Source organism: Sturnira hondurensis, unplaced genomic scaffold, assembly GCF_014824575.4.
Source record: "Sturnira hondurensis isolate 20B ecotype Veracruz unplaced genomic scaffold, ASM1482457v3 Scaffold0015262, whole genome shotgun sequence".
NCBI lineage: Eukaryota > Metazoa > Chordata > Mammalia > Chiroptera > Phyllostomidae > Sturnira > Sturnira hondurensis.
In genome coordinates this window covers 690,571-716,791 of record NW_028087893.1, presented here as the reverse complement: position 1 = coordinate 716,791, position 26,221 = coordinate 690,571, and the positions used below count along the sequence as shown (strand labels likewise).

General features: G+C 46.5%; 1 protein-coding gene across 10 annotated transcripts in view; it reads left to right on the top strand.

The window, feature by feature from the left end:
* The window catches only part of TRRAP (transformation/transcription domain associated protein), a 122,347-nt gene that overhangs the window by 3,146 nt on the left and 92,980 nt on the right, over nt 1-26,221 (top strand). For 8 of the 10 annotated variants that reach the window (XM_037064408.1, XM_037064410.1, XM_037064414.1 and 5 more), the window contains exons 2-18: nt 631-791; nt 1,199-1,248; nt 8,171-8,281; nt 9,735-9,839; nt 10,821-10,904; nt 12,222-12,278; nt 13,616-13,741; nt 14,419-14,496; nt 14,676-14,764; nt 15,809-15,905; nt 16,660-16,798; nt 19,845-19,923; nt 21,545-21,779; nt 22,916-23,282; nt 23,370-23,467; nt 24,093-24,287; nt 24,920-25,111. In XM_037064408.1, coding sequence (XP_036920303.1) covers nt 692-791; nt 1,199-1,248; nt 8,171-8,281; nt 9,735-9,839; nt 10,821-10,904; nt 12,222-12,278; nt 13,616-13,741; nt 14,419-14,496; nt 14,676-14,764; nt 15,809-15,905; nt 16,660-16,798; nt 19,845-19,923; nt 21,545-21,779; nt 22,916-23,282; nt 23,370-23,467; nt 24,093-24,287; nt 24,920-25,111 — 2,202 coding nt within the window. In that variant the 5' untranslated portion in view covers nt 631-691. The remainder of the gene's footprint in view (nt 1-630; nt 792-1,198; nt 1,249-8,170; nt 8,282-9,734; nt 9,840-10,820; nt 10,905-12,221; nt 12,279-13,615; nt 13,742-14,418; nt 14,497-14,675; nt 14,765-15,808; nt 15,906-16,659; nt 16,799-19,844; nt 19,924-21,544; nt 21,780-22,915; nt 23,283-23,369; nt 23,468-24,092; nt 24,288-24,919; nt 25,112-26,221) is intronic. The other 2 variants (XM_037064413.1, XM_037064409.1) reach the window with 1 other exon arrangement.

The following is a 26,221-nucleotide window of genomic DNA, read 5'->3' as shown; positions in this document are numbered from 1 at the left end:
CAGTGTCCAGAAGTAAGTTGTATTGGGTCATAGCTACTGTTCATTTATGTGGTATCTGGCTGAATAGTTGTGACAGACTTCATGGCCACAAAGCCTAAAATATTTATTACCCATCTCTATTTTTATAGAGAGAATATAAAGAACGTAGTTGACCCCTGGCCTGGTGAAAGAAGGAAATATGGAAGGAAAGAAAAGCATCTGTCTAGAAAAATCATGTTTAGAAATTAATAGGTAAAATGGATTTAGGTAAATTTTAATTTTTAAAAGGCAGGGGGAATGCACCTGACTCCAGTGCATTCTGGATGAATGGGAAAATATTTAGATAAATACAGGCATTTAGGTAGGGTTTTTGTAGAGATTGTGAGCTTGTGCCCTTAATAAATTGGCTAATTTGCCCTGGCTGGTGAGGCTCAGTGGATTGAGCACTGGCCTGAGAACCAAAGGATTGCTGGTTCCATCCCTAGTCAGGGCACACGCCTGGGTTGTGGGCCAGGTCCCCAGTACAGGGCATGTGAGAGGCAACCACACATTGATGTTTCTCTCCCTCTCTTTCTCCCTTCTCCTCTCTAAAAGTAAATAAATAAAATCTTAAAAAAATAAGTTGGCTAATTTGTGTATTTCTTTTCCTAGGCTGGGTGAACTCATGGACCTGATACTTTTCTCTTGAGAAGTAAACTAGATCAGAAGAAAAATGGCATTTGTGGCAACACAAGGGGCCACGGTGGTTGACCAAACCACTCTGATGAAAAAATACCTTCAGTTTGTGGCAGCTCTCACTGATGTAAATACCCGTAAGTTGATTCTTTTTTTGCCATTAAGAAATGCATTAATGAGACTCGTGCATCTCAGTTCCAAGACTGCACACGTGGAGATAAATGGGAATATTAACTTTATCTCCATTTCCTCTTTCCCTGCCTTGTGGAGAAGCAGAGTGATGAGCATTACTGGCTGGAGCCCCAAAGAGGCACGAGTGTGTGCATGGGTGCGTGTGTGAGTTTCTTTGGGTCTGTGCATGCACACGTATGTCTGGGAGTGTGAATGTGTGTGACTGGCTGTAGGGAACTAGCTGTGTGCCTTCTGTGGGGCCATGACAGTCAAACTGATAAGATCTGATTGCTTCTCCTATTCAATCCAGTAATTTTAGGAACATCCTTAAAGTAATTGCAATTACCTGATGATTTGTTTTGTCATTTTACAGCTGATGAAACCAAGTTAAAAATGATGCAAGAAGTTAGTGAAAATTTTGAGGTATGATCTTTATAATTTATGCTTTTCATTTTGAGGTAAATACTCTCATGAGCTTTCCTGTTGTTTCTCTGTCAGTCTTTTCACTAGTTATTCCAAAAATATTATTTCTGTTAATGTAATTTATTGTATTTTAAAATTGAAACTTGAAAGTTTTTACACTGTGTTGTCCAGCTTTTTCATACTACTGATAGTTGCTTTGGTTTTGGTTGTTTAACATTTTTTAAATTAAAAAAAAACCAAACTATTTACCTTTAGAGAAAGGGGAAGGGAGGGAGAAAGAAAGGGAGGGAAACATCGATGTGAGAGATACATGGATTGGTTGCCGATTAGCTGTGATCCACAACCCAGGCAGGTGCCCTGACTGGGAATCTTAACTGTGACCTTTTGGTTCTCACGCCGCCATTCCATCCACTGACCCACACCAGCCAGGGCCACTTTTTAATTTTTAACTGTGGTAACTTTTTAGGTATATACTGTGTTTTGCCGTGTATAATGTGCACCCACATTTTTGGCCCAAACTTTCAGGAAAAAAATCTTTCATTTTAACTTTTTAATTCATTTATTTATTTCTTTATATTTAGAAACAAATTCAGTTATCATATGCCAGAGTAGTATTTTGCATATGGGTGTTGTAATTGCTTTCTTGCCTTCATCTTTTTGATTATTTGAGCCAGGGCAGGTTCATTTTTCAGTTTTTTCCCTTTTTTAAATTTAAATGTTTTTTTTTTACTGATTTTTTTTTCTTTTTAAGATTTTATTTTATTTTTTTAGACAGGGGGAAGAGAGGTGGAAAGAGGGAAAGAGCCCTGGCTGTGGCTCAGTGGATTGAGTGCCTGCCTGTGAACCAAGAGCTCGCTGGTTCGAGTCCCAGTCAGGGCAATGCCTGGGTTGCAGGCCAGGTCCCTGGTCTTGGGTATGTGGGGGGCAACTGCACATGGATGTTTCTCTCTCTCTCTCCTTTCCCCTCTGTCTAAAAATAAATAAATAAAAAGTCTTATAAAAAAGAGGGAGAGAAACATCAGTGTGTGGTTATTTCATACCCTCCCACTGGGGATCTGACCCCGGCATGTGCCCTGACTGGGAATCGAACCAGCGACTGTTTGGTTCACAATGACTATTTGGTTCGCAGTCTGGTGCTCAGTCCACTGACCTACACCAGCCAGGGTGACTGAATTTTTTTCTTTTTTGTGTTTTAGTTGGGGTAATTTCTGGTGACCTGCTTTCAGGTTCATTGACTTTTTCAGCCATCTCCAGTCTGCTGGGATGTTACTTTTAAACTTCTATTTATATATATTTAATTTTTGCATTTTAAAACTTTGTTGTCACAGAATTTCCATTTGGCTCTTGATAGATTTCACTTCTCTGCAGGTTTCCTGTGTATATCTGTTAGGACCATATCTTTCATTCTTGAGTGTGTTTGTAATAACGGCTGTAAAGCTAAGTTACGCATAGCATCAGGACACTGTAAAGTTGGTTTCTGTTGGCTGTGGGTGGGGCACAGTTGTCCTGCTTGTTTGCATGGCTAGTGGTTTTGGTTGTGTAGTGGATATTGTGTATGAACTGTGGGGACTGCATTCTGTTACTGCCCTTTGAAGAGTGTTGATACTGTTATTGTAGTTGGTGTTCCGGTTGCTGGCTAATCTTGGTTTTATGCTGTGGTAGGGAGGATCTGTGGGAAGCCCAAGGTGTTAGGCGAGAGGCTGAATTTACGTAGGATGTGTTGGAAGGAGTCCTCAATAGTCCTTACTCTAGGAAATGGTCCTTCTTCAGCTGGCTGTCTGGGGTGTTACTGAGGTGTTAAGGTCTTTGCGCTGTGGCTAGGTTGGACCCAGCACCCTCTAATTTTGCCAGAACTCTGGTGTCTCTGGTCATTTCAGCCCCAGAGCTGCCACTGTCCGTTAAGCCTCACGTAGTCTTTTTTTTTTATTTTTAAGATTTTATTTATCCTTAGAGGTGAAGGGAAGGAGAGAAGGAGAGGAGAGAAATATCAGTGTATGGTTGCCTTTCATGAGTCCCCCGCTGGGAATTGGCCTGCAACCCAGGCATATGCCCTGACTGGGAATTGAACTGTGATCGTGTGGTTCGCAGGCCCATGCTCCATCCACTGAGCTACACCAGCCAGGGCAAGCCTCAGGTAGTCTTACACTACCTTACCTTACATGTAGCTCAGCTCTCATCAGTCAAGGTCTCGGGGATACATGGCAGACCATACTCACCCTCATCCCGTAGCTCCTTTTCCTCCGGAGCTCTGCCTGCAGGTTTGCTCTCTGGTGCTTGTTCTGTAGAACCACCACGATCTCTTTGGGCCCCAGCCTGCTAAGCCCAGGCTGGGAGATGGGACCTCGCCAGAGAGGCATGGTGATCGTGGGCTCAGCTTGTGAGTTCCCCTTCTCTTGGAGGTCATGGTCTTCCACTGCCTCTTGTCTAGCACCTGAAAATTGTTCTCTAGCGTTTTGTCAACTGTATAGTTAATATGGTGCCATTTAGTTTCCTAGGCAGATTAGACAGTCACATGTCTTATTTTAATGTGGGAATTATAAGACCTTTCGCAATATGATTAAGAACAATAGATAAAATATTTCCCAGCCTCTGGCATGGTCATTTGAATTAGTAAATATTAAATAAATGCTAGTGGGATTCAACCAGATATGCTAGTATCTGTAGTAATGGACAGTACTCTCATTAAAAAAAATATTTTATTTATTTAGTTTTAGAGAGAGGAGGAGGGAGAAAGAGAGGGAGAAAAACCACAGTGTGGGAGAGATACACCGATCAGTTACCTCTCATGCCCGGAACTGGGGACCTGGTCAGCAACCCAGGCAAGTGCCCTGACTGAGAATTGAACCAGTGACCTTTTGATTTGTAGGCGGGTGGGTGCTCAGTTGACTGAGCCACACCAGCCAGGGCTCATTTTCTTTTTTTTTTTAATAGTCGTTTTCAAAGACTTGCTGGCTTAAACTGAGCTGGAAAAAAAAATCCCGAGATATTTAGAGATTAAGCTATAGAGTTTCTCTTTTGCCCAAGCTGCTAATGCAAATTGTTAAACACACACACAAAAAAAAAACAGAAAAAAGAGGTAGGGTGTAGAAAAAGATAGCTCTGCATTCTGCATTTTTTAGAATAAATTATTCATTTGAGAGAGAAACTTCGATTTTTGAGTCTCACGTGTTTATGCATTTATTATTCAATGCTTGCATATGCCCTGACTGAGGGTAGAACCTGCACACTTGGCCTCTCAGGACAACGTGCCAACTGACGGAGATTCCCGCCGGGCTGCATTCCACGTTTTACCTACGGGAAGAACCTGTAGGAGGGAACCAGAGCCCTGCCGGGGCTAGGGGCTGTGGGAGAGGCATGGGGCTCTCCGGGTCGAGTGTCTGACCTCTTTTTCCCCTGTTTAGTGTCTGATAGTCAGCACGTCAGTTCCTGGCTTTGGTCTCAGATGTATTGATAAAATTAGCAGAATTAAAAGTTACTAAATCAGGATACTTGGGCTTTTCCAAAAAGTGACTTTTGAAATCTGTACGGCATAGACATTTACCTTAAATTCTTAAATACCTTAAATTCAGATGACGAAATCCCTCAAAGAATTAAATACTGGAATGGCCACCACTAGGTGATTTTAAATTACCATTGCTACCATCCCAGAAAAAATATTTAAATGAAGTGAGTGAAATTGAAACAAAATACTGATGATTTCAGGACTCTTAGAAATTCATTTCACTAACCACTCAGTGATAAGATTTTAGGCTGAGTAAATATCATATGGGCCATCTTTTAGGACAGGAAATAAGGAAGTGTTGCGTTAGAAGTCCCTGAAAAATTCACGTGGATCAAAAAGGTCAGGGCTGAGTTAAAATACTGGCAGGGTAACTGGACAGTTTGTTCAGTGCGTGTCTTCACGGGAGGAGTTTGGCGCTCAGATGTGTGAAGGCTGTGGAATCCTGGGTTGGCAGGGCTGCTGTGCAGGTGAGCGTGGTTCCTGGGTGACCCTGATGGTATTTCAGTGCGAGGCTCATCCCTGTCCTGTAAGTCCTTGAGTGTGAGTGTTTCGTAAAGTTTTAAGCTTTGGCAGTAAAAGGTGAGGAGCAGTTTTTAAAAATAATTTTTTATTTTTCTGTTATAGTTGACATACAGTATTATATTAGTTTCAGGTATATAACATCGTGATTGGGCATTTATATAACTTACCAGATGATCACCCCAGTGAGTCTAGTACATATGGGGTATCACACAGTTATCATAGTATTATTATGTTTCTTATGCTGTACTCTACGTCCCCGTGACTGCTTTTATAACTGGCATTTCGTACATCTTAATTCTGTCTCTTTTTTACCTGTCCTCCCAACCTGCTCCCATCTGGCAACCAGTAACATGTTCTCTGTATCTATGAATTTGTTTTGTTTGTGGGTTTAATTTATTTTCTAGATTCCATGTATAAGTGAAGTCATGTGGTATTTGTCTTTCTGTTTCTGCTTATTTCACTCAGCACAATACCCTCTAGGTCCCTCCATGTTGTTGCAGATGGCGAGATTTCTTTGTTTCTTTCTTCTTTTTTATGGCTGAGTAATATTCCATTGTAGATGCGTACCACAACTTTATCAGATTGCTTCCATATTTTGGCTATTGTAAATAATGCTGCAATGAACTTTTTGGTGTAGTGTTTTGGGTTTTATTGGGTAAATACCCAGAATTAGAATTGCTGAGTCCTTCTTTGTCTCTTGTTATAGTCTTTGTTTCAAAATCTATTTTGTCTGATAGTAAGTATTGCTACTCAGCTTTTGCTTGTTTACATTTCCATGAAATACATTTTTCTTTTTAAAATTATTTTTATTGTTTATGCTACTACAGTTGTCCCAGTGTTTCCCCATTTGGGGAGAAAAATGTTTCCCCATTTTCCCCTTCAGGGAGTCCCCACATCATTGTTCATGTCCATGGGTCATGCCTGTAAGTTCTGTGGCTATTTTCTGTGCTGTACTTTACATCCCCATGGCTACTCTGTAACTGCCTGTTTGTACTTCTTAATCCCCTCACCCTACTCGCATCCGGCAACCATGAAAACGGTCTCCATATCTATGATTCTGACTATTCTTCTTGTTTGCTTAGTTTTTCAGATTCATTTGTTGGTAGATATGTAGGTACTGCCAGATTATTGTTCATAGTTCTGATCTTGTTTTTCTTAGTAAGAGATCCCTTAACATTGTGTATAATAATGATTTGGTGGTGATGAACTCCTTTAGTTTTTTTCTTGTCTGGGAAGCTTTTCCTCTGCTTTTCCATTCTAAATAATAGCCTTGCTGGGTAGAGCAATCTTGGTTGTAGGTCCCTACTTTCCATGACTTTGAATATTTCTTGCCCGTCCCTTCTAGCTGGCCAAAGTTTTTTTGAGAAATCAGTTGATGGTCTTATGGGGACGTCCCTGTAGATAATTAACTGCTTTTCTCTTGCTGCTTTTAAGATTCTCCTTTTATCTTTTAACCTTTGGCATTTTAATTATGACATGTCTTGGAGAGGGGTCTTTGCATCTGTCTTGTTTGGGACCCTCTGTACTTCCTGGACTTGCATGTCTATTTCCTTCACTAAAGTAGGGAAGATTTCTCTCATAATTTTTCAAATAGATTTCCAATATTTTGCTCTTTCTCTTTTCCTTTTTGTGCCCCTGTGATGTGAATGTTGGAATGCTTGAAGTTGTCCTGGAGCTGCTTACACTATCCCTGTTTTTTTTTGGACTTAAAAGATTTTAGCCCTGGCTGGTGTAGCTCAGTGGACTGAGCACAGGCCTGCGAACCACATGATCGCGGTTTGACTCTCAGTAGGGGCACATGCCTGGGTTGCAGGCCAGTTCCCAGCAGGGGGCACATGAGAGGCAACCATACATTGATATTTCTCTCCTCTCCCTCTCTCCTTCCCTTCCTCTTTAAAGATAAATAAATAAAAAATCTTTTAAAAAGATTCTCTTGATATCTGACTTCTCCAGCACACTGCTGCCTCCCCCACCCCTGAGGGTGTGAATGTCATACTGTCTTTATGATTTTATCTCTTCTGAGCACCTGACAGGAGCTTAGTGTCTTTGTTAAATAAGCTGGTGAGACTTTAGAAGGAGTAAAGGACTTGGGTGTCACACTGAGTTTGAATCCACTTCCAAAACTTCCTTTTCATTTTTAATCCTCACCATTGATTTTAGAGGGAGAGGAAGGAGGTGGGGTGGGGGAGAGAGAGAGACAGATTGAGGGAGAGAAACATCAATTGGCGGCCTCCTGCCCGTGCCCCTACTGGAGGTGGGACCTGCGACCTTTTGGTGTTTGGGGAGATGTGCAGGCAATGGAGCCCCCCCTGCCCCCGGCGCCAGGGCAGATGGGAAAAACCCTTTCTTAATTGGCATTGTTGGGGTGCAGAGGTTTATAATCCTAAGTGGGATCCACAAACTGCCCAAGTAGCCATTTTACTCAAAAGTATAGTTTCATTTCCTATTTTCCTTTCATAATTTGTGCTAGGATAGGTAATGGATTACGTTAGATTATAATCTAACTCATCTTGACCTAATTCGCAGTCACAGTTTTAGGTTGGAAAAGGGCGTCAGTGTGTTTCAGCTCTCTGCTTCTCTGGGGAAGAAGCTCAGGTCTGGGAGCTGAGTGACGTCTTCGCGGTGTCGCCCTTGGGGTAGTGGAGTCAGCCTGGAACTGGCCAGGTTCCAGCAGCGAATTTTAGCATTCAGTATTCTTGGACTGGATTTCAGTGGCAACACTCATCCTGATTTATTTAAAACTCCGTTATCACCAGAGCATCTAAAAGTATTACAAATTACTGTTGACTCTGGTACAGTGTTTTATATTCTTTTCAGGTTATTGTGATACAATGTAAATTTGAAATGAAAGTATGTACACAGACTTACTGGGGATATCTTTTATTTTCATATAATTAGAATGTGACGTCATCTCCTCAATATTCTACATTCCTGGAGCATATCATCCCTCGATTTCTTACATTTCTGCAAGATGGAGAAGTTCAGTTTCTTCAGGAGAAACCAGCCCAGGTAATCTGGTTAAAAAGATCCATGAGAAAAAGTTAGCGTGTGGTAGGATTAAAACAACGGAAGGGATTCTGTGCTTCCACTTAAAGATGGAAGAGGCTCCGTCACACGAGGGCACCTGTGTCCAAGGCCCTCGCCTTCCCCCTGAGTGTCTCAGTTTTATTTTGTCAAGTCTGTCTCTTCCACGTTTTTAATTTCTCACGTTTGCCGACGTGCTGGTGGGTGGTGCACTGCTTACTGGAAGTGAATGGGAAAGTGTACAAGGGAGGAACAGTGGTCTTGAGTCTCCCCGTACCTGTTGTCCAAACTCCACTCTTACTCATTTCGATTCTTGTAATTCATGGCCAGTGTTGTTTTCCTTCCAGCCCCACCTGCTCTTTATACCCTCTCCTCTTCATGATTTTTTTAAAAGATTTTATTCATTTATCTTTAGAGAGGAAGGGAAGGAGAGAGGGATAGAAACATCAATGCATGGTTGCCTCTTGTGTGTCCCCCACTGGGAACTGGCCTGCAACCCAGGGATGTGCCCTGACTGGGAATTGAGCCTCGATCGTGTGGTTTGCAGGCCCGCGCTCAATCCACTGAGCTACACCCGCCAGGGCTTCATGATTTTTTTAAAGCAGTCCCATCACATCATTTTTTCTTTTTAAAGATTTTATTTATTTTTAGAGAAAGAGGAGGTAAATACCAATTTTTGGTCGCCTCTTCTGCACCCCCTACAGGGGACCTAGCCCTCCAGCCTGGCATGTGCCTGGCCTGGAGAATACAACCAGCGACCCTTTGGTTCACAGGCCAGCGCTCCATCCACTGGGCCACACCAGACAGGGCGATTGGTTGATTCTTTCACGTGCCTTGACGGATCAGACTCACAACCTTGGCATATCCAGTTGGTGCTTTAACCAACTGAGCTCCTCGGCCAGGGCTGAATGAAGCGTTTTTATGTTGCACCATTTCAGGATATGTGTACATATTTACATATTTGGTCTACTTTTTACTTGCGAGCTCCATAGACAGAATCATGAAAGCTCAGTGCAGCTCTGGATGGCATCAGTCCTTGGGTCTGGAGCAATCAGAGAGGACATGGTAGGAGCTGAACTGAGGTTGCCCACGGAGATCTCCGTGAAAGGTCCCATGCTGTCTTGCTCTTTCCTCGTAAATCTACTGCACACTCACACCCTAGTGCCCTGTCTGCCTGGGGTAAGGTGTGAACGAGGAAAAATTCAACGTGCTTGATTGGTCTAGTACACTGCTGCAGAAGTATTGCAAGTGGTGATTTGCATGCTTTGGATTACAGTGAAATAGTTTATAGGGGTGTTCCTAAGCGGGACCCCCCATGGTCAGGGGGTCACCAATGCTGGGCCCAGATGGTGGTGTGACACTTGGAGAGTGCAGGAGGGTGACTTTGGAACTCCTGGAAGGGTTTTATATTTATGTTTCTAATTTTTTTTTCCACCAGCAACTGCGGAAACTAGTTCTTGAAATAATTCACAGAATACCAACCAATGAACATCTTCGTCCTCATACGAAAAATGTTTTGTCTGTGATGTTTCGCTTTTTAGAGGTAACCTTTGGAGAATTCTTGTTATTTTGCCACAAAACTTCCAGTGATTTTCTTAATGTAAAACCCAGTGTTACACAGCCCTTTCCCTTTCACGGAGGTTCTGATTCACAGTGTCTGTTTTCTCGTCTTGCCCACCAAATGACTCTGAAAGATGAGTAATTTTAATTGCACGTTCTTTTTTTTGAGTCACTAAAGAGTTGACTCTGCATGGTGGGCGTCTCCGAGAGTGACTTGCGTGGTGGCCGACGCACGCGGTGCAGCTCCTTGGCTTTGTGCTCTCCGGTTCTGTGTGTGAGGCAGCAGTAGAGGCTCGCAAGGAGTTCTTTGGATTCTTGGGGCTAATCTGCCCAGTACCTGTAAAGTTAACCTCTAAAGTGATGTTCTTAGTCTTGACGTGTGTAGAATTTTCTTGTGTTTCTGGGCCCCTTGGGAAGGTGAACTTGGGAGCGGGGAGAGAGTTGGACGCAGGTCCTGGCTGTCACGCGTTGGCTGTGTCTTGTTAGCTATGGGGCTGGTCTTCCCTGAGCCTCAGCCTCCCGGTGGGTGCGGTGCAGGTGGAGCCTCCCACTTAGGGTGTGTGGAGCGTTTAGCTCAGTCCAGTACGTGGGGGTGCTCAGTAATTGCTCATTCTTTTGGCAATACCTCCAGACCTTAGTTCGTGAGGTGACTTGCCACAAGTGCCAGTTACCGCGTCTGTCCGAGTGTTACTGCTGGGACTGCTGGGACACTTCCCAGCAGTAACACACGGAACTCACGGCGGGCTGCCCTTCAGGTGGATGGTCCACCACAGACCGCAGGAGCTTCCTGTTTGGGCACTTGTGTTCTGTGGCTCAAGGAATCTTCAACCGGTGAAATCTGAGTCATCTGAGTTGTCTGATGGAGTGTGTGCATACAGAAAAGCGCTTAGAAAATAGTCTTTAATCCTTAGGTTAAAATAAGTGTTCAGAATTGTAACTTGTTAAATACTTTTTCTTTTTTAAGACGGAAAATGAAGAAAACGTTCTTATTTGTCTGAGAATAATTATTGAGCTGCACAAACAGTTCAGGCCAGCCATCACACAAGAAGTAAGTGTTTCTCTTGCGAGCATTTGTAAACCGTGCTGACGACAGTTTTTGTTCTCTGGGAGTGTTGATGGAGCGTGTGCTGCTTGCAAGTGCAGAAAACACAGCTGCCTTGGGGGTGGTCCTGTGCGGGTTAGCAGTTGCCTGTTCTGTTCTGAGTGTGTACACGGATCTCTAAGTGGAGCTGTTGGGCTGCTATGTGTTACCCACCGCACTGGCCCGGCTCTCTGTGTGCTCCTGGCTCTCAGGAACGTCTGATGGGCTGGGAGGTGCCAGGCGGGTCATGCTGTACAGGGGCTGAGATGCAGGTTCCGAAGGCAGAGCCGGGGTTGAACCTCAGCTCTGCAGCTCGGTAGCTACGTGATGCTGGGTAAACTTCAGCCTTTTGGAGCCTTCTCTGCACATGAGGACACTCACAGTGTATCCTCAAAGGTTGCTTGAAGAATTTAAATGTGAAAGTTGCAGTTCTTAGCACAGTGCTTAGCACCTATGGAGTAAATATTGAATACTCCTGTTAGCAGTAGTTAACCGTGTCTTCTGTGGCTGTGAGCTTAGTGAGTGCCTGTTGTAGATTGTTTGGAGTTGGAAGCATAGCAATGAATTGCAATTCTTTCCATCTCGAAGACACTATGGATTTCCTTCCTTCCCCCACCCCATGTGTACGTGGTGTTTTCTACACAGTGACTGTCACACTGTGTGTGACATCTGATGTCCTGACCGTTTCCCTTCACCTGTTAAGCATTTTTCAATATAAATTCTTTATAAAGTTAATTTTAATGAATGTATAGTATTCTTAGATACCGGTGCCCTTGGTTTTAGATATTTAAAGTTATTTCAGAAAATTTTATTTTTTTGACTATCATTGAATATCTGTTTCTAGTTCAAATTTCTAGTTCAAATTACTTCATAGAATGGGTTTGTCAACCTAGAATTACTAGGTCAGAAGTGTTAATGTTTAAAAAAATTTTTTTAAGATTTATTTATTTATAGATAGAAGGGAAGGGAGGGAGAAAGAAAGAAAGGGAAGCATCAATGTGTGGTTGCGTCTCACGCCCCCCACTGGGGACCCGGCCTGCAACCCAGGCATGTACCTGGACTGGGAATTGAACCAGCGACCTTTCGGTTCACAGGCTGGTGCTCAGTCCACTGAGTCACAACAGCCAGGGCATCTGCTTTGTTCATATTCATTGCCAGTTTGTATTTTGGGTCTACATTTTTCTTAACTTGAAGAGTTCTTGTGTATTAAGACGACTAACATTCTTATTGTAAGCATTTTCTGTTTATAAATAACTTCCTTATACTGTCTTTCTTTTCCTTTAGATTCATCATTTTTTGGATTTTGTGAAGCAGATTTACAAGGAGCTTCCAAAAGTAGTGGTATGGTTTTAATATCAGTTGAATTCATTACTTACGTTTAACTTGGAGCACCCAGGTTGAAGGAGTAATTGGGGGGCGCTAATTGTAGGACCGGTCATGTTTATTGATGATCAGAATCTAGGTTGATAAATCAGTCAACCAGTTGTTAAAATTCTTATTCAAAAAATAAGAATTTGTTTGATTTTACTGTTTAGATTAAATACTTTATTTAATGTATTCTTACTGTAGAAATTTTGCCAAAAAACCCAGAAGATACATCCACAACTTTATCACTTGCAAGCAGCCATTGACATTTTTGGTTCATCTTGTGTTTCACTCAGTGCTTTTTAAAGATGGTTGTGCTTATGGCCGTGAAGCCTTTCGGGGAGGTGGTGTGCACTCCTGCATTTTTCTGTATCGCTGCAACTCTTCCCTGTATTGGAAGAGCTCTTTCCAGGCGATGTGGAGAGTGTAGACGTGCGTGGGATAGCGGAGGGAAACCTCCCCTCCCCCTTCCCCTTTCTAATAGGAGGAGTCGCTGTTAACAGTTTGGGACATCTTCTGAGACTCTGTCCAGCAGCCATGACCTCTGGTGGCTCCATAGTTCTCTGTCGCATACGTGCGCCTCAGCCGTCGTCTCCCTGTGCTGGCTTCCCTGGTTTTCAGGTCCTCGTCACAAGTGGCGTTTCCATAAAAATCATTACGCCTAAGTCTCTGTGTGTTATTTTGAAGATTTTTCTTAAGGTTAAAAAAATTAAGTGAACAGATGCTAAAGTTGACTTTTTCGATATTTTGAGGATTATAATCTGCTAACTACATATAAAACTGAAAATTAATTACCAGTGACATGCTGGTGAGTCGTGTCACCGGCGGTTTCATCAGAGGTTGTCATAAGAAGCTGCGTTGTTTGACATGAAGCCCAAATCCCCTTGAGAACCAAGGGTGTTAAAAATACCTTCTGTTCTTTGCTTCTGGTCCTGTCTTCGACCTCTACTTGGGAGACTCTTTGGGAGTCAATTCAGTAGGGATGCACTCCGGGTTTCTTGTTGCTGGAGAGACAGGTTTGTTCCTGCTTCACTGAGGAGTAGTGTAGTCCGGCGTGCATCTCGTCTTTTCTCAGGCAGGAGCGGACAGTACTCAGGACAAGTATTTGTTTTCTGCTGGGAGGTGGAGAAACGTCGTCTCTGCCATGTTGTCTTTATGGTGTTGGAGAAAGAGGAGCCCAAATACTGTGTGACTGAGCAGGAGAATCCCACAGGACTTCGGGTTTCTTCCACCACGTGTCATGGACGTCTGTCTCATTAAGGAGTGCTGTGTTGGACCCAAGGAAAAAAAGGCCTTCTCTTGTTTTTATGTAGAACCGCTATTTTGAGAACCCTCAGGTGATCCCTGAGAACACAGTCCCGCCCCCGGAAATGGTTGGGATGATCACCACGATTGCAGTGAAAGTCAGTCCTGAGCGCGAGGACAGCGAGACAAGGACAGTGAGTTTTTTTGGTTGTTTTGCTTCGTTTTTATCCACATCCTTCTTCTTGGCAGAGGAAAATATGAGATAGTGACTTAAAAAATTTTTTCAGGATTATTTATTTATTTTAGAGAGAGAGGAAGGGAGATAGAAAGAGAGGGACAGAGACATCAATGTGTGGTTGCCTCTCGTGCACCTGCCACTGGGGACCTGGCCCGCAACCCAGGCATGTGCCCTGACTGGGAGTCGAACCGGCGACCCTCTGGTTCGCAGGCTGATACTCAATCCACTGAGCCACACCAACTAGGCCTGTTTTATGAATTCTTATATATTAACATTACTAATTTTTTCTTACATTTATTGTAAGCATTTTCTGTTTTAAGTATTTTGGAATAAAACTTGGTAAATGTGCCATTTTTGCTATTGTTCTTTTAAGTAAAATAATAGACACTAACTTAAAATTTTTCTTAATGGTTTGAATTTCTAAGTTTTGAAAAATTTCCCCAAAGTTATTTACTACAGGGGTCTACATTGGAAAATATAAAACCCTCCCTATTAAGTCTGTAAGGCTGGTGTGGCTCTTCCCCCACAGATGGGCCCAGAGGTGTGCCAGCGGGCGACGCTCAGGGGCGGGCTCTGGCGGGGCTGGCGCGGCGGGGCGGGGTGACGGCAGCCCTGCTGGTTGCTCTCTTACAGCACTCCATTATCCCAAGAGGATCCCTCTCTCTGAAAGTGTTGGCGGAGCTGCCCATTATTGTTGTTCTGATGTACCAGGTACGTGTCCTGGGCTTGGCGGCTGCTTTTAGGGCAGAACTCACATACGACGGTGCATCGGTGTGCGGGGTCCCCACGGGCCCGCTGATGCGGCGGCCCCTGTAGTGTCTCTGCTGCTCCGAGTTATCTGGCTGTGGCAGGACGTGTAGAAGCCTGGAAATCTGGTTGTTTGCTCGCAGCTCTACAAACTGAACATCCACAATGTCGTCGCCGAGTTTGTGCCCTTGATCATGAACACCATCGCGATCCAGGTGTCTGCACAGGCCAGGTAAGGCCCCTGCGGACAGCGGCGCGGCCACCTGTCACAGTGCTGTGTTCCAGGTCAGAACACATGCTCTGCTGTTGCTTGTAAACCATAAAAATTTCAAGCATTAAGATTTTGGTAACAGTGTATGTATTTTATACTTTTTGAACTTGTGTTTCAGTGATGACAGTGATAGTTTCTTAATTGAAAAAGACAAGCTAATACGTTGGCTTGTGGTGTCTTGTAAATTTGGAACTACCATTAGGCATTATTTTACTCGCTTCTCTCTGGGGTCTCCAGGCCTTTCTCACCTTCAAACCATTCTTTGTTCTTGCTGTTCCTTTCTGCATGAGTGCTAGAATATTCTTCTTTTTTTAAAGTATTTTATTTACTTATTTTTAGAGTGAGGGGGAAGGGAGGGAGAGAGAAGGGGAAACATCAGTGTGTGGTTGCCTCTTGAGTGCCCCCCACTGGAGACCTGGCCTGCAACTCAAGCACGTACCCTGACTGGGAATCGAACCAGTGACCCTCTGGTTTGCAGGCTGGCACTCAGTCCACGGAGCCACACCAGCCAGGGCTTGAATGTTCTTGACCCTCTTTATTCCCTCCATCTCCCCACCCGGCGCCCTCAGTCACGGACGAGGTGAACCGTGGAGCTTCTCCCAATGAAGCTTTTCTCTGAGTCGACAGCATTCCTCCCAAGACCTTTGTCGCTCGCTTTCTTGACTTGTAGCCTAAGTGGCTCTGAGTCAGTTGAGGGTGGGATCTGAGGGCAAATCAGCTCAAACGGCCCCGGTGGCCCTAGCACGGGCTCCTTCATTGGGCAGATAGGTGCCCCGATGCTGTCTGCTGGGTGAGGGGTTCTGTGGGGCGCCCCCGGGGCTGCCGCTGTGGGGCTGCTGCAGCACTGCTCGCCATGCGCCTTCGAGCCCTTGTGCTGCTCGGAGCTGCGTGGGAGCGTAGGGCGTGCGTCAGTGCTGCCGCGCTGGTCTGGTCTGTGCGGAAATCGGGCTTTTGGGCTCAGTAGTTCTAGGCTAATGTTGTAAATTTTATTCATTTCTCATTCAGGCAACATAAACTTTACAACAAGGAGTTGTATGCTGACTTTATTGCTGCTCAGATTAAAACATTGTCATTTTTAGCTTATATCATCAGAATTTACCAGGTGAGTTCTTCTTCAATCTTGTTTTGAGTCAGGTTTACTGAGATAAAATTTTCATGCAGTAAAGTTCCCCTTTTGTAGGTGAATTGTAGGTCAGTTGACAAACACATACAGTTGGTAACCAGCAACACATCAAAATACAGAACGTTTCTTCACCCTGCAAAATTTTCCTTTGTGTGTTTGTGGTCCACTTCTTCCTCCCACTCCCAGACCCCGTCAGGCCCTGAAGTTGGGACACTGGGTTGTGAAAGTTTGAGTTGGGTACCGCTGACTCGGATTTCCAGTCAGCTTGAGTCTCCATGGCCAGTCGCCTTCCTGCAGCACCTCACAAGGGGTTGTGACCAGAACTCACTGAGTTGACCGAACGCGTCCTCGGTGTCATTCGGACCTCGCCTCGATGGGGTGGCAGAGTGGGGAGTCTGTGTTCCTTCCATCTTAGCCTCAACATCCCCCCGCCCCCTTGATGTGCAAGCCGTCGTTGAGAGCGGAGAAGACACGGGGGAGTATGGGGAAGACATCGTATAATCCCACTGTGTCGAAGGGCCTTCGATTGTGCAGCGCACACCCTTCTGGTGTGGCCGTGTGCATGCTCACGCTCTTCACACCCTGTGTGTGATGCTTGTTCATCAAGCCTGTTTCTTTGAGGGAGTCCTTTGAGCCAAGCTTAGTTTCATTGAATTTTTAAAAGAGTTTACAGATTTGGGGTTTTCTTAATACGCACCTCTCCGTGTGACTTGTTCTCGTCTTGTTTCTGCAGGAGCTGGTGACGAAGTATTCTCAGCAGATGGTGAAAGGGATGTTACAGTTGCTCTCAAACTGCCCGGCGGAGACCGCGCACCTCAGGAAGGAGCTTCTGATTGCGGCGAAGCACATCCTCACGACCGAGCTCAGAAACCGTAGGTCTCCCGTCTGGGGTGCTGGCGTGCACGCTGCCCGCGTCTCTGGGGCTGGGACTGGCCGACAGCCTGTTGTTCGGCACTGAGGGTGTACCGAGGGAACTTGGCCCGAGTTGTGTCTTGGGTGGCAGAAGGCAGCACGGTGTCCTCTCTCTGCCTGACATCACCTTGTCTTGGGGAGTCTTTCTCCGGTGCTCAATATTTTAGGCTTCCCCTGTCCTTTCTTTATGGCCAGTGTGAGTATGTCCTTCTCCCTTCTTTCTCCGCCTGTCTGCCTCCCCCCTCTGCCTCCGAGCCTTCCACCGGGGTTCTTCCTTTGTCCTCTCAATCATCATTACTGTGACAGTTTCCTTGCCGTAGCTGACTTACGTTCTGAGTCGCCCTTGGCACTTCTCTGCCTTTTGACTGTGTAACGTTTGAAATTCCAAGTAGCCATTCGCTCTCTGACTTAAACAGATAAGAAGGAAATAGTGATTTCGTTCTCCGTGCTGTGTAGTAGTAGGTTGGTTCTGTTTCTATGCACAAGATTGATACTTGTGCCCTGGCTGGTGTAGCTCAGTGGATTGAGCACGGGCTGTAAACCAAGGGGTCGCTGGTTTGATTCCCAGTCAGGGCACATGCCTGGGTTGTGGGCCAGGTCCCTGGTGGGGGCGTGTGAGAGGCAACCACACACTGATGTTTCTCTAACTCTCTCCCTCCCTTTCCCTGTGTAAAAATAAATAAAATCTTTAAAAAAGAAAAAAAAAGATTGATACTTGCTTTTGGCTAATCTGATAATTGTACTTTTCCTATCAATTATTGAATTTTAATTTTTAAACACTTCTTATATTTGGTATGTCCAAATCTTAGGTTGAAGTTCCATTCTAATTGTGATATGATAGTCGCTTCCTCCAGTAATTTTTCAGTATTAAGTGTTTCATTTGCTTGTAATTCAGAGCATACGTCAATCTGAGATGGGGCTTCCTTTCACAGTTTTTAAACATGAAAAGACGTGCACAATTTGAGAGTTGACACTCAAGTTAGCACCGAAGCTCAGATATTTTTGTGCTATTAAAATAGAACTATGGTGTGACTCTTGCTGAAGGAAGATTTAAACCATTTTTTGAAGTATAGCATGTTTAGGAAAGTGCACAGAAGTATATGATTTTACCAAAAACATGGGACACACTGGTGTGCGAGCCTCACCCAGTCCGAGCAGTGGAGTGCCCGCGGCTGGTGCCGCAGCCCTGCTCGCCCTCGGCGTTGGCCACCGTTGCCCCTGTTGGGGGGCTCCCTTGCTGTCTGCCTTTCCTGTGCATCCCCTCCAAACGGTGTCCAAGCAGCACCGTGTCCAACGGGGTGTTTCAGATCTGCTGAAGGTGCCGGGCTGCGCCTGGTGCCGTTCCCACGTCCGTGTTCGTGTTCCTGCCGTGCACCCAGTGTGGGCCCGGGGTGCGCCCGGGGAGGTTTGCCTCAGGAGGGCTCGGCAGGAGCGGGCGATTGCAGACTTCCCACGCTCCCCGGCGGGCACAGCCAGGCCTCCTTCGGGCCGTGCGGTGCTGCTTTCCAGGGGCTGATCACGTCAGACTTGTTCATTTTTTGTACATTTAGACTTTTTGAATTCAGCTTTTAGGATGGTTTATTTTGAAGCCCATAGGAGCTCCTGGAGTTAAATAGATAACAGCATCACTTCTCAAAAGTTTTTATGGAAAGAAATACTGAAGGTTCATGTTAAATATTAACCACGTTGTTATAGAATACGAAAATGTCTGCCCATAGTTCACACTAACATTAAACGTTAGTGTGTTCACACTTGCACACCCACTAACATTTTTCACGTGGCCTTACTTTCTTGGCGTCTCAGATGGCATCACATGGTCACCTGGTTCCCTGAGTTCTGAAGAGCAGCATTTGCGAAAACCTGGTGCTTTCCCGATGTGCTCGCCCATCTCCTCCAACACCCCTGTTCTCAGTCACGGAGGGGATCTGGAAACCAGTGCTGTACAGCTTCGTTTCTTACCCTTCCCCCTGAACTTGTCCCTTGGCCAGCTGGCCAGCACTCAGTGTTCACATTCTCTGCCACTGTTCTCCTGCGCCTCCGTCCTCCTGGCCACCACACGGAGGACGGTGCGGGGATGTGGCCTCCGGGCCTCCTGCCGTGGGTGCGTCCCGCTGTGCTGCCGTGCCGTGTCTGTCACCCAGAGGTGGTGCTGTGTCTCCAGTGCACACGATTCTTTTCTGTCTTTGACCCTCCGCAGCTGTTTGCTGGGGAGAGTGTTTCATCTGGCTCACTGAAGCTGGTTGTGATGTCGGGCTTGTTCCAGAACCTAGCCGTCCTTTGATGAATGAGGCCTGAGTCCCCCAAGGGGTGCAGGGAATAGAGGCCTAGAATGTGCAGGCTGCCACCTGTCTGCACGTCCTGAGCGGAGACCAGATCTTTCTGGTGCTTTTGGGTACTCAGGCCCATGGGGACGGGGTGGGTGGTGGTTCCACGTGCAGGAGGACTAGGGGAACGGAGGAGCCCCACCAGCTTCTGGCCAGTTTCCTCCAGGCAGTCAGGACCCCTCGCCTGAGGCCTGTGCCTTTGGGGAGACGAAAATTCCCAGACCTTTGTAATTTATATGCAGAAACGTTCTTAGTTCTCCATAAGGACTGACTGTAAAGTATGTAAGGAGGGTTACTCCAGGGCGGTGGCTGAAGGGGCGTTGAGGAGATATTGCCCCCTTCTCCAGACAGGTTTGGGTGGACGGTGGCAGCTTCCTCAGGGCGATGGAACGCGCCTCCAGGGAGGGACTGGGTGGGGGCGCGTTCTCTGCCGCGGGAGGCGAAGCTTGACTTTTCTCAGTTTATTCTCTGACGCTGACTGTGGTTCTGCCTGCCTCTGGCAGCAGAGGGCGTCTGTGGCCAGAGAAGCCCGTGTCTCTGAGTAGGACACAGCGTGTGTGCTGCTGTCTTCCCCCCTCATGTCTGGATTGCCAGCTGGTGGGACCAGCCGCTGTGAAAGTGCTGTTGGGCCATGTATACCTGGTCTAGTTGGTGACACGTGCCATGGATATTTGTTTTCTAGAGTTCATTCCTTGCATGGACAAGCTGTTTGATGAATCCATACTGATTGGCTCAGGATACACTGCTCGGGAGACTCTCAGGTATGCAGTTAAACTCATGGTGTCTGGCTGATGAAGTGTGAGGGGCAGCGACTCCTGGCACTTGGTATTGGGAGCCTTTTGCACACTGGCTGCTGGGCCCTCGTTCCCATTGGATCCGGAACTGCAGGGCTTTCTTGAAATGGCCTGAGGTTGCTGTGTGTGCCTTAGCTTAGAGGGGAAAATCAGAGCGGGCCTTCTGCTTTCACCTGTGGCTGAGACTGTCCGGCTGGCGTTAGTCTGTCTTTTGCTTCCTGTGTGAGTGAATCTCTTCGTTGTGAAAGAGTGTTAGATAACCCACCGAAAGGAGAGGAGGAGGACAACTTCCGGTCCTGCACAGGGAGCTCAGCTAACACGGCTAAAACTCTGGTGTGTTCCAGTTCTCATTATTAGGTGTTTTATAGGACAGATGTATTTGCGAGCATGTTTTTGTTTCTCAAGGAGAAAATTAACATTTGATCATCTTTACAGCATGAAATGAATCAACATCAGTAATCCCATTGACTTAAATAAGGGGGGGGTGTAGTTGATCTTCTGAAAATTGGCAGAACACTTCGAGTATGGTGTAGACGGTTTACTGTTTTCTACATAAAAGATATAAAATAGTAAGAAAGACACTGCTTACCACCTGCGATGCACCTGCCTGGGTTTGGACATTGGCCTACCTCACTCCTGCTGGAAACCCTCCCGTGGCTTCGCCCCCTGCCCACCCGCCCGCCCCCGCCCCAGGACAGAGGCCACCCCTAGACTCCCTGGGGGTGGGGCTCTTCCCCACCTGCTGCCCCGCCCTGGCCCGAAGCTCCTCCAGCCAGATCCCCCTCAGTGCTCTCCTGCCTCCTCTACCCAGGAATTTCCCTGGCTTTTGCCCCACAGCCCCTTTTTGTCCTAAGATCTCCGTGTCAGTGCCACCTGAGAGGGACTTTGCCAGGCTCCCAGTTTCAGACCGCTCTCCCACCTGTCTGTCCCCCTGCCCTTTTCACAGCGCCCAAGCACTAACCAACGCACACACTTCATTTTCTGCTAGTGTGTTTCCCCTTCTGTCATTGAGCTTCCCGAGGGCGGGAGCTCTGTTTGCCTCAGTCACTGTGGCCTCCCTGGTGTCTAGCCCGGTGTCTGGCTGGTGTCCGATTGTTCAGGGAGTGAAAGCCTAATAACCCAGACATTATGCTGCAAAGTGACTCCAACATAGGGTGGGCAAAAGCAGATTTACAGTTGTTGCTAGGAAAATAATGCAGTAGCCAATCAGTAATAACAGGAGAATAAACCATCTCGAGTGCTCACAGGTGCAAATGTGCCTCCTCCTCACTCTGTGTACACGGTGTTAACTGACACGTCCTGTTTGTCTCTGAGCAGCAAGACCCATTCAGGGCACGGTTGGGCTCCTAGTTACCTCTGCTCACGCCAGTGAGCTGTGTGCCAGTGTCATTGTGATGCGCACAAACTTGGAAAGTCGGGAACTTGAGCACTGACACTAGAGTTTCTGTGGGTAGCTGGGGAAACCGCAGCCCTGCAAAGCGTGCCGCAGACACTCGGTCGAAGTGCCGGTGCCCTGGGTGGGCTGCGGTGGAGGGGCAGCCTGCGGTGTGGGCCCACAACATGTACCAGCACCGCTCTCCGCCTGCAGGCCCCTTGCCTACAGCACGCTGGCCGACCTTGTGCACCACGTGCGGCAACACCTGCCGCTCAGCGACCTCTCCCTCGCCGTCCAGCTCTTCGCCAAGAACATCGATGATGAGTCCCTGCCCAGCAGCATCCAGACCATGTCCTGTAAGCTCCTGCTGAACCTGGTGGACTGCATTCGCTCCAAGAGCGAGCAGGAGAGTGGCAACGGCAGAGACGTCCTGATGCGGATGCTGGAGGTACCGTCTGGGGGAGGCCAGCGCCCTTCCGCCCCGCATGCTATGTACCTTGCACCCGTGCTTTCCTGGTGAGTCTGTGGGGCTGCCAGGTGGCCAAGCATGGTCCCAGGCGTCAGCCCACTTTGGTGCAGTTGCCACGCCTCCATGAACTAGCCAAGCATCTGTGGGTGGGGTCTGAAGGTCCCTAACCAGGGATGAGCATGGCATCTGCCTCATGGGCTGCTGTGGGGGAGCAGGCACCACACTTGGCCTCTGAATGTGGCCCCTGGCACGGTCCCAGCACACCCCGCAGCCTGGTGTGGAATCAGCTGTGCACACTTGCGGCGCCTGGTAGGGTCCTGGCACACCCAGCAGCCTGGTATGGAATGGGCTGAGCACACCACTGAGCGGTGTCCAGAGCTGATGACGTGGGGAGGGGATAACGTGTGGCTCCTGCAGCCAGGGGGCCGTCGTGTGGGCCACAGGGAAGTCCTAGGTCACAGCCAGGCCCTGCCTGTCCCCCAGACCCCAGACTTCCTGAGCAGATTCTTTACGGGGACAGTGGAGGTAGCAAAACGTCTGTAGCTACCATAGGGCAAAGACAGCACACTATTTTTTTTCTAATTTTAAAAGAACTGACTAATCTTTATTTTACTTTTTATTTTATTGATCATTTTAGAGGGGAGAGAGAAACATTAATTTGTTCTGCTTATATATTCATTACTTGACTCATTTAAAAAGTTTTTGATTTTTATTTATATTTAAAGAGAAGAGAAGCGAGGGGGAGAAACAGTGATGTGTGGGAGACACACCCAGTGGCTGCCTTTTGCACGCCTCCAACTGGGGACCTGGCCCGCAGCCTAGGCATGTGTCCTGCCCAGGAATGGAACTGGCAGCATTTTGGTTTGCAGGACAATGCCCAACCTGCTGCTGAACCACACCAGGCCAAGCCAGTGGTTGATTCTTGTATATGCCCTGATCAGGGGTCGAACCTTGGAGTGTTGGGATGACGCTCTAACCTACCAGGCCAGGACACGCTCTTTTTTAATACGAAGCAGGTGGTTTCAGAGAGCTGTTCTTGCCCTGGCTTCTGACAGGGTTGCTGACCTGTTGAAAGGAGTGATTTCTCTCTTCCCCCCCACTTTCCATCCTGTCAGGTTTTTGTCCTCAAGTTCCACACCATTGCCCGGTATCAGCTCTCGGCCATTTTTAAGAAGTGCAAGCCTCAGTCGGAACTCGGAGCCGTGGAAGCAGCTCTGCCCGGGGTGCCCGCTGCCCCGGCAGCTCCAGGCCCTGCCCCCTCCCCAGCCCCAGTTCCTACCCCAGCCCCACCCCCGCCGCCGCCCCCTACCCCCGCCACCCCTGTGACCCCAGCCCCTGTGCCTCCCTTTGAGAAGCAAGGAGAAAAGGACAAGGAGGACAAGCAGACATTTCAAGTCACAGATTGCCGAAGTTTGGTGAAGACCTTGGTCTGTGGGGTCAAGACCATCACCTGGGGCATCACGTCGTGTAAAGCACCTGGTGGTAATTCCCCTCTTGAGTGTTTCAGGCAAACTGGTTTTCGCAGGGTGGGTTTTGTTTGCGTTGACCGACCTGCTGCCTCTTTTCCAGAAGCTCAGTTCGTTCCCAACAAGCAGTTACAGCCCAAAGAGACTCAGATCTACATAAAGCTCGTCAAATATGCAATGCAGGCTTTAGACATTTACCAGGTAAGGAGGCGCCCTCGCACCGGTCTGTCGAACCTGGAGATTATCCCTTAGGGTCAGAGGTGCTGCCGACTGAACAGGTTGCGAGGGCCTCTCACTTGTGAAAGGTCTACTGCAGGGGTGCCCAGTCTTGTGGCGTCTCTGTGCCACCCTGGAAGGATGGCTGTCTTGGGCCTCACGTCAGAAACCTTGTGACAAGCAACCACAAAAAAAATCTTGCAGTGTGTTAGGTAAATTTGGGCCGCAGGCGAATGCCCCTGCGGTGTCTGTGTCCGCAGGCTTGCTTGTGGCTTGCGGCCTGTGGCACAGCAGTGCCTGTAGGGTGAGGGTTCTTATTTAGAGTGTCCACGTGTGTATTTCGGGGTGGCGGGGTAAACGGAGTGTAATAAAAACAGATTTAAGTTTACCAAATTTGTAGTTTGTTCCTTTTGGACCATTTAACCAAAAATATTTTGAAGTGTTTTCTAAAATTAAGCTAAGAATAGAGAAATTGAAAGGTTTTAGGGGGTGGCATTTAGTGTCTAATTCAAGTGCTGTCTTTGAAAAGCTCGGCTGTCTGATTAGGTGACAGAATGTGTGTAGCCGTTGGGTTTTAACGACCACGCCGGGTGTGTTTTTCCCGCACTAGGTCCAGATAGCGGGGAATGGACAGACGTACATCCGCGTGGCGAACTGCCAGACGGTTCGAATGAAGGAAGAGAAGGAGGTGCTGGAGCACTTTGCGGGGGTGTTCACCATGATGAACCCCTTAACCTTCAAAGAGATCTTCCAGACTACGGTCCCTTATATGGTGGAAAGAATCTCAAAGAATTATGCTCTTCAGGTATAAAATTTCTTTTTTATATTCACGTGCTTTGTTTATAGGTTGAATCATTGGTATTGTTTATTTTGAGGATTTCCTATAAATACTAAGCAAAATCTAGAGAAACATTAAAATATTTACCCCAAATCTGAAGATGCTTTGAACAAGAGCTTTTTTCTTTCTCTTCCTCCTTCTTTTTCTTAAAAATCTTCTTTTATTTATTTTTAGAGGGGGAGGGGAAGAAGAAAGGGAGTAAAACACCGAGGGGTTGCCTCTTGAACACCCCCAGATGGGCACCTGCCACCAGGCATGTGCCGTGATGGGGAATCAAGCTGGTGACATCTCAGTGCGTGGGAGGACACCCAGCCCGCTGAGCACACAGTCAGGGCTGGACAGGTTCCTGGGTCCGTAGAAACCCAGTGTGTGTTAGGCTTAGGTCCTTGGTACCCCATGGTCAGAGTAGAATGCCAGCGTAGGTACTCCAACTGTTCAACTCAAGGCTCAGTAAATCGGTCTCATTATTTTTTCCTTTGGTGAATAATTTGTTGGATTGTTGGGCAGGTTTGATTTTGCAGTTTTGGAGAACCTATTTCTCTTAAAGATGCTTTGAGGAAGGGATTCTTTTTTGTCACATTCATTTCTTGTTTTGGCAGATTGTTGCCAACTCCTTCTTGGCAAACCCTACTACCTCTGCCCTGTTTGCTACGATTCTGGTGGAGTACCTGCTTGACCGCCTGCCAGAGATGGGCTCCAACGTGGAGCTCTCCAACCTGTACCTCAAGCTGTTTAAGTTGGTCTTTGGCTCGGTCTCCCTCTTTGCTGCTGAGAATGAACAGATGCTGAAGGTAAGCTCACGTAGGTCCGAGTAGGGCTTCGTTTTAGGGTTTACAGTTGCTTAATTCTCGTTTTTGCTTTTGAACAAAAACTAGAATGGCTCTTTTTATATTTGTAAAGTGCTCTTTGAATTCGTAAAATACTTGTAACAAATAAGGGCCAGGTGCAAAAAACATTTCGCGTATTTCTGAACAATGCTTGATTTATCTGGTGACTGAAGATGAAAACTTCAGAACACTTAGAACGGTAGGTGGGTGGTTATTAATATTGCTGCCAGTACTTTTCCTTTTCAAACTTTAATGTTTATTGATTTCAGAGAAGGGAGGGGGAGAGAGAAACATTGATTTGTTGTTCCACTTATTTATGCACTCGCTGGTCGCTTCTTATATGTGCCCTGCCTGGGGATCAAACCCATAACTGGCGTATCAGATGGATGTTCTAACAAACTGAGCCACATGACAGGACCTACTTTTCTTTTTTAAACTCAATGGTTTTTTGGGGGGGTTACAAAAGTAAAATTAGAAGCACATCATCCTTATTTTAAAAATTAAGTGATGCAAAAAATATAGAAGGAAAAAATGTCTTCACTTTTATCTGATGAGGTACATCGGCCATTTTCCCTTTTTATTTTATTTATTTTTATTTATTTATTTAAATTTTATTTACGTATCTTTAGAGGGGAAGGGAAGGAGAGAAGGAGAGAAACATCAATGTATGGTTGCCTCTCGTGAGTCCCCTGCTGGGAACTGGCCTGCAACCCAGGCATGTGCCCTGACTGGGAATCGAACCGCGATTGTGTGGTTTGCAGGCCCGCGCTCAATCCACTGAGCTACGCTAGCCAGGGCTTTTTTCCCTTTTTAAAAAAATTTATTTATTTATTTTAATTGTTCAAGTATAGTTTTCTGTCTTTTTCTCCCAGCCCAGCCCACCCCCCCAGCCTTCCCCAGCCATTTTCCCTTTAATTTTGTTTTCTCTGTGTGTTCATTTTCTCTGTGGCAGTACATAAACATTGCATTCCAGGACTGTTTACTTTTTCCCCTTTAAGTCAAGAATTCTAATCATTTTTTGTTTCTTAATTCAGATCATCTTGGAGGAGTGTGATTCCAACATTTTTTACAAAT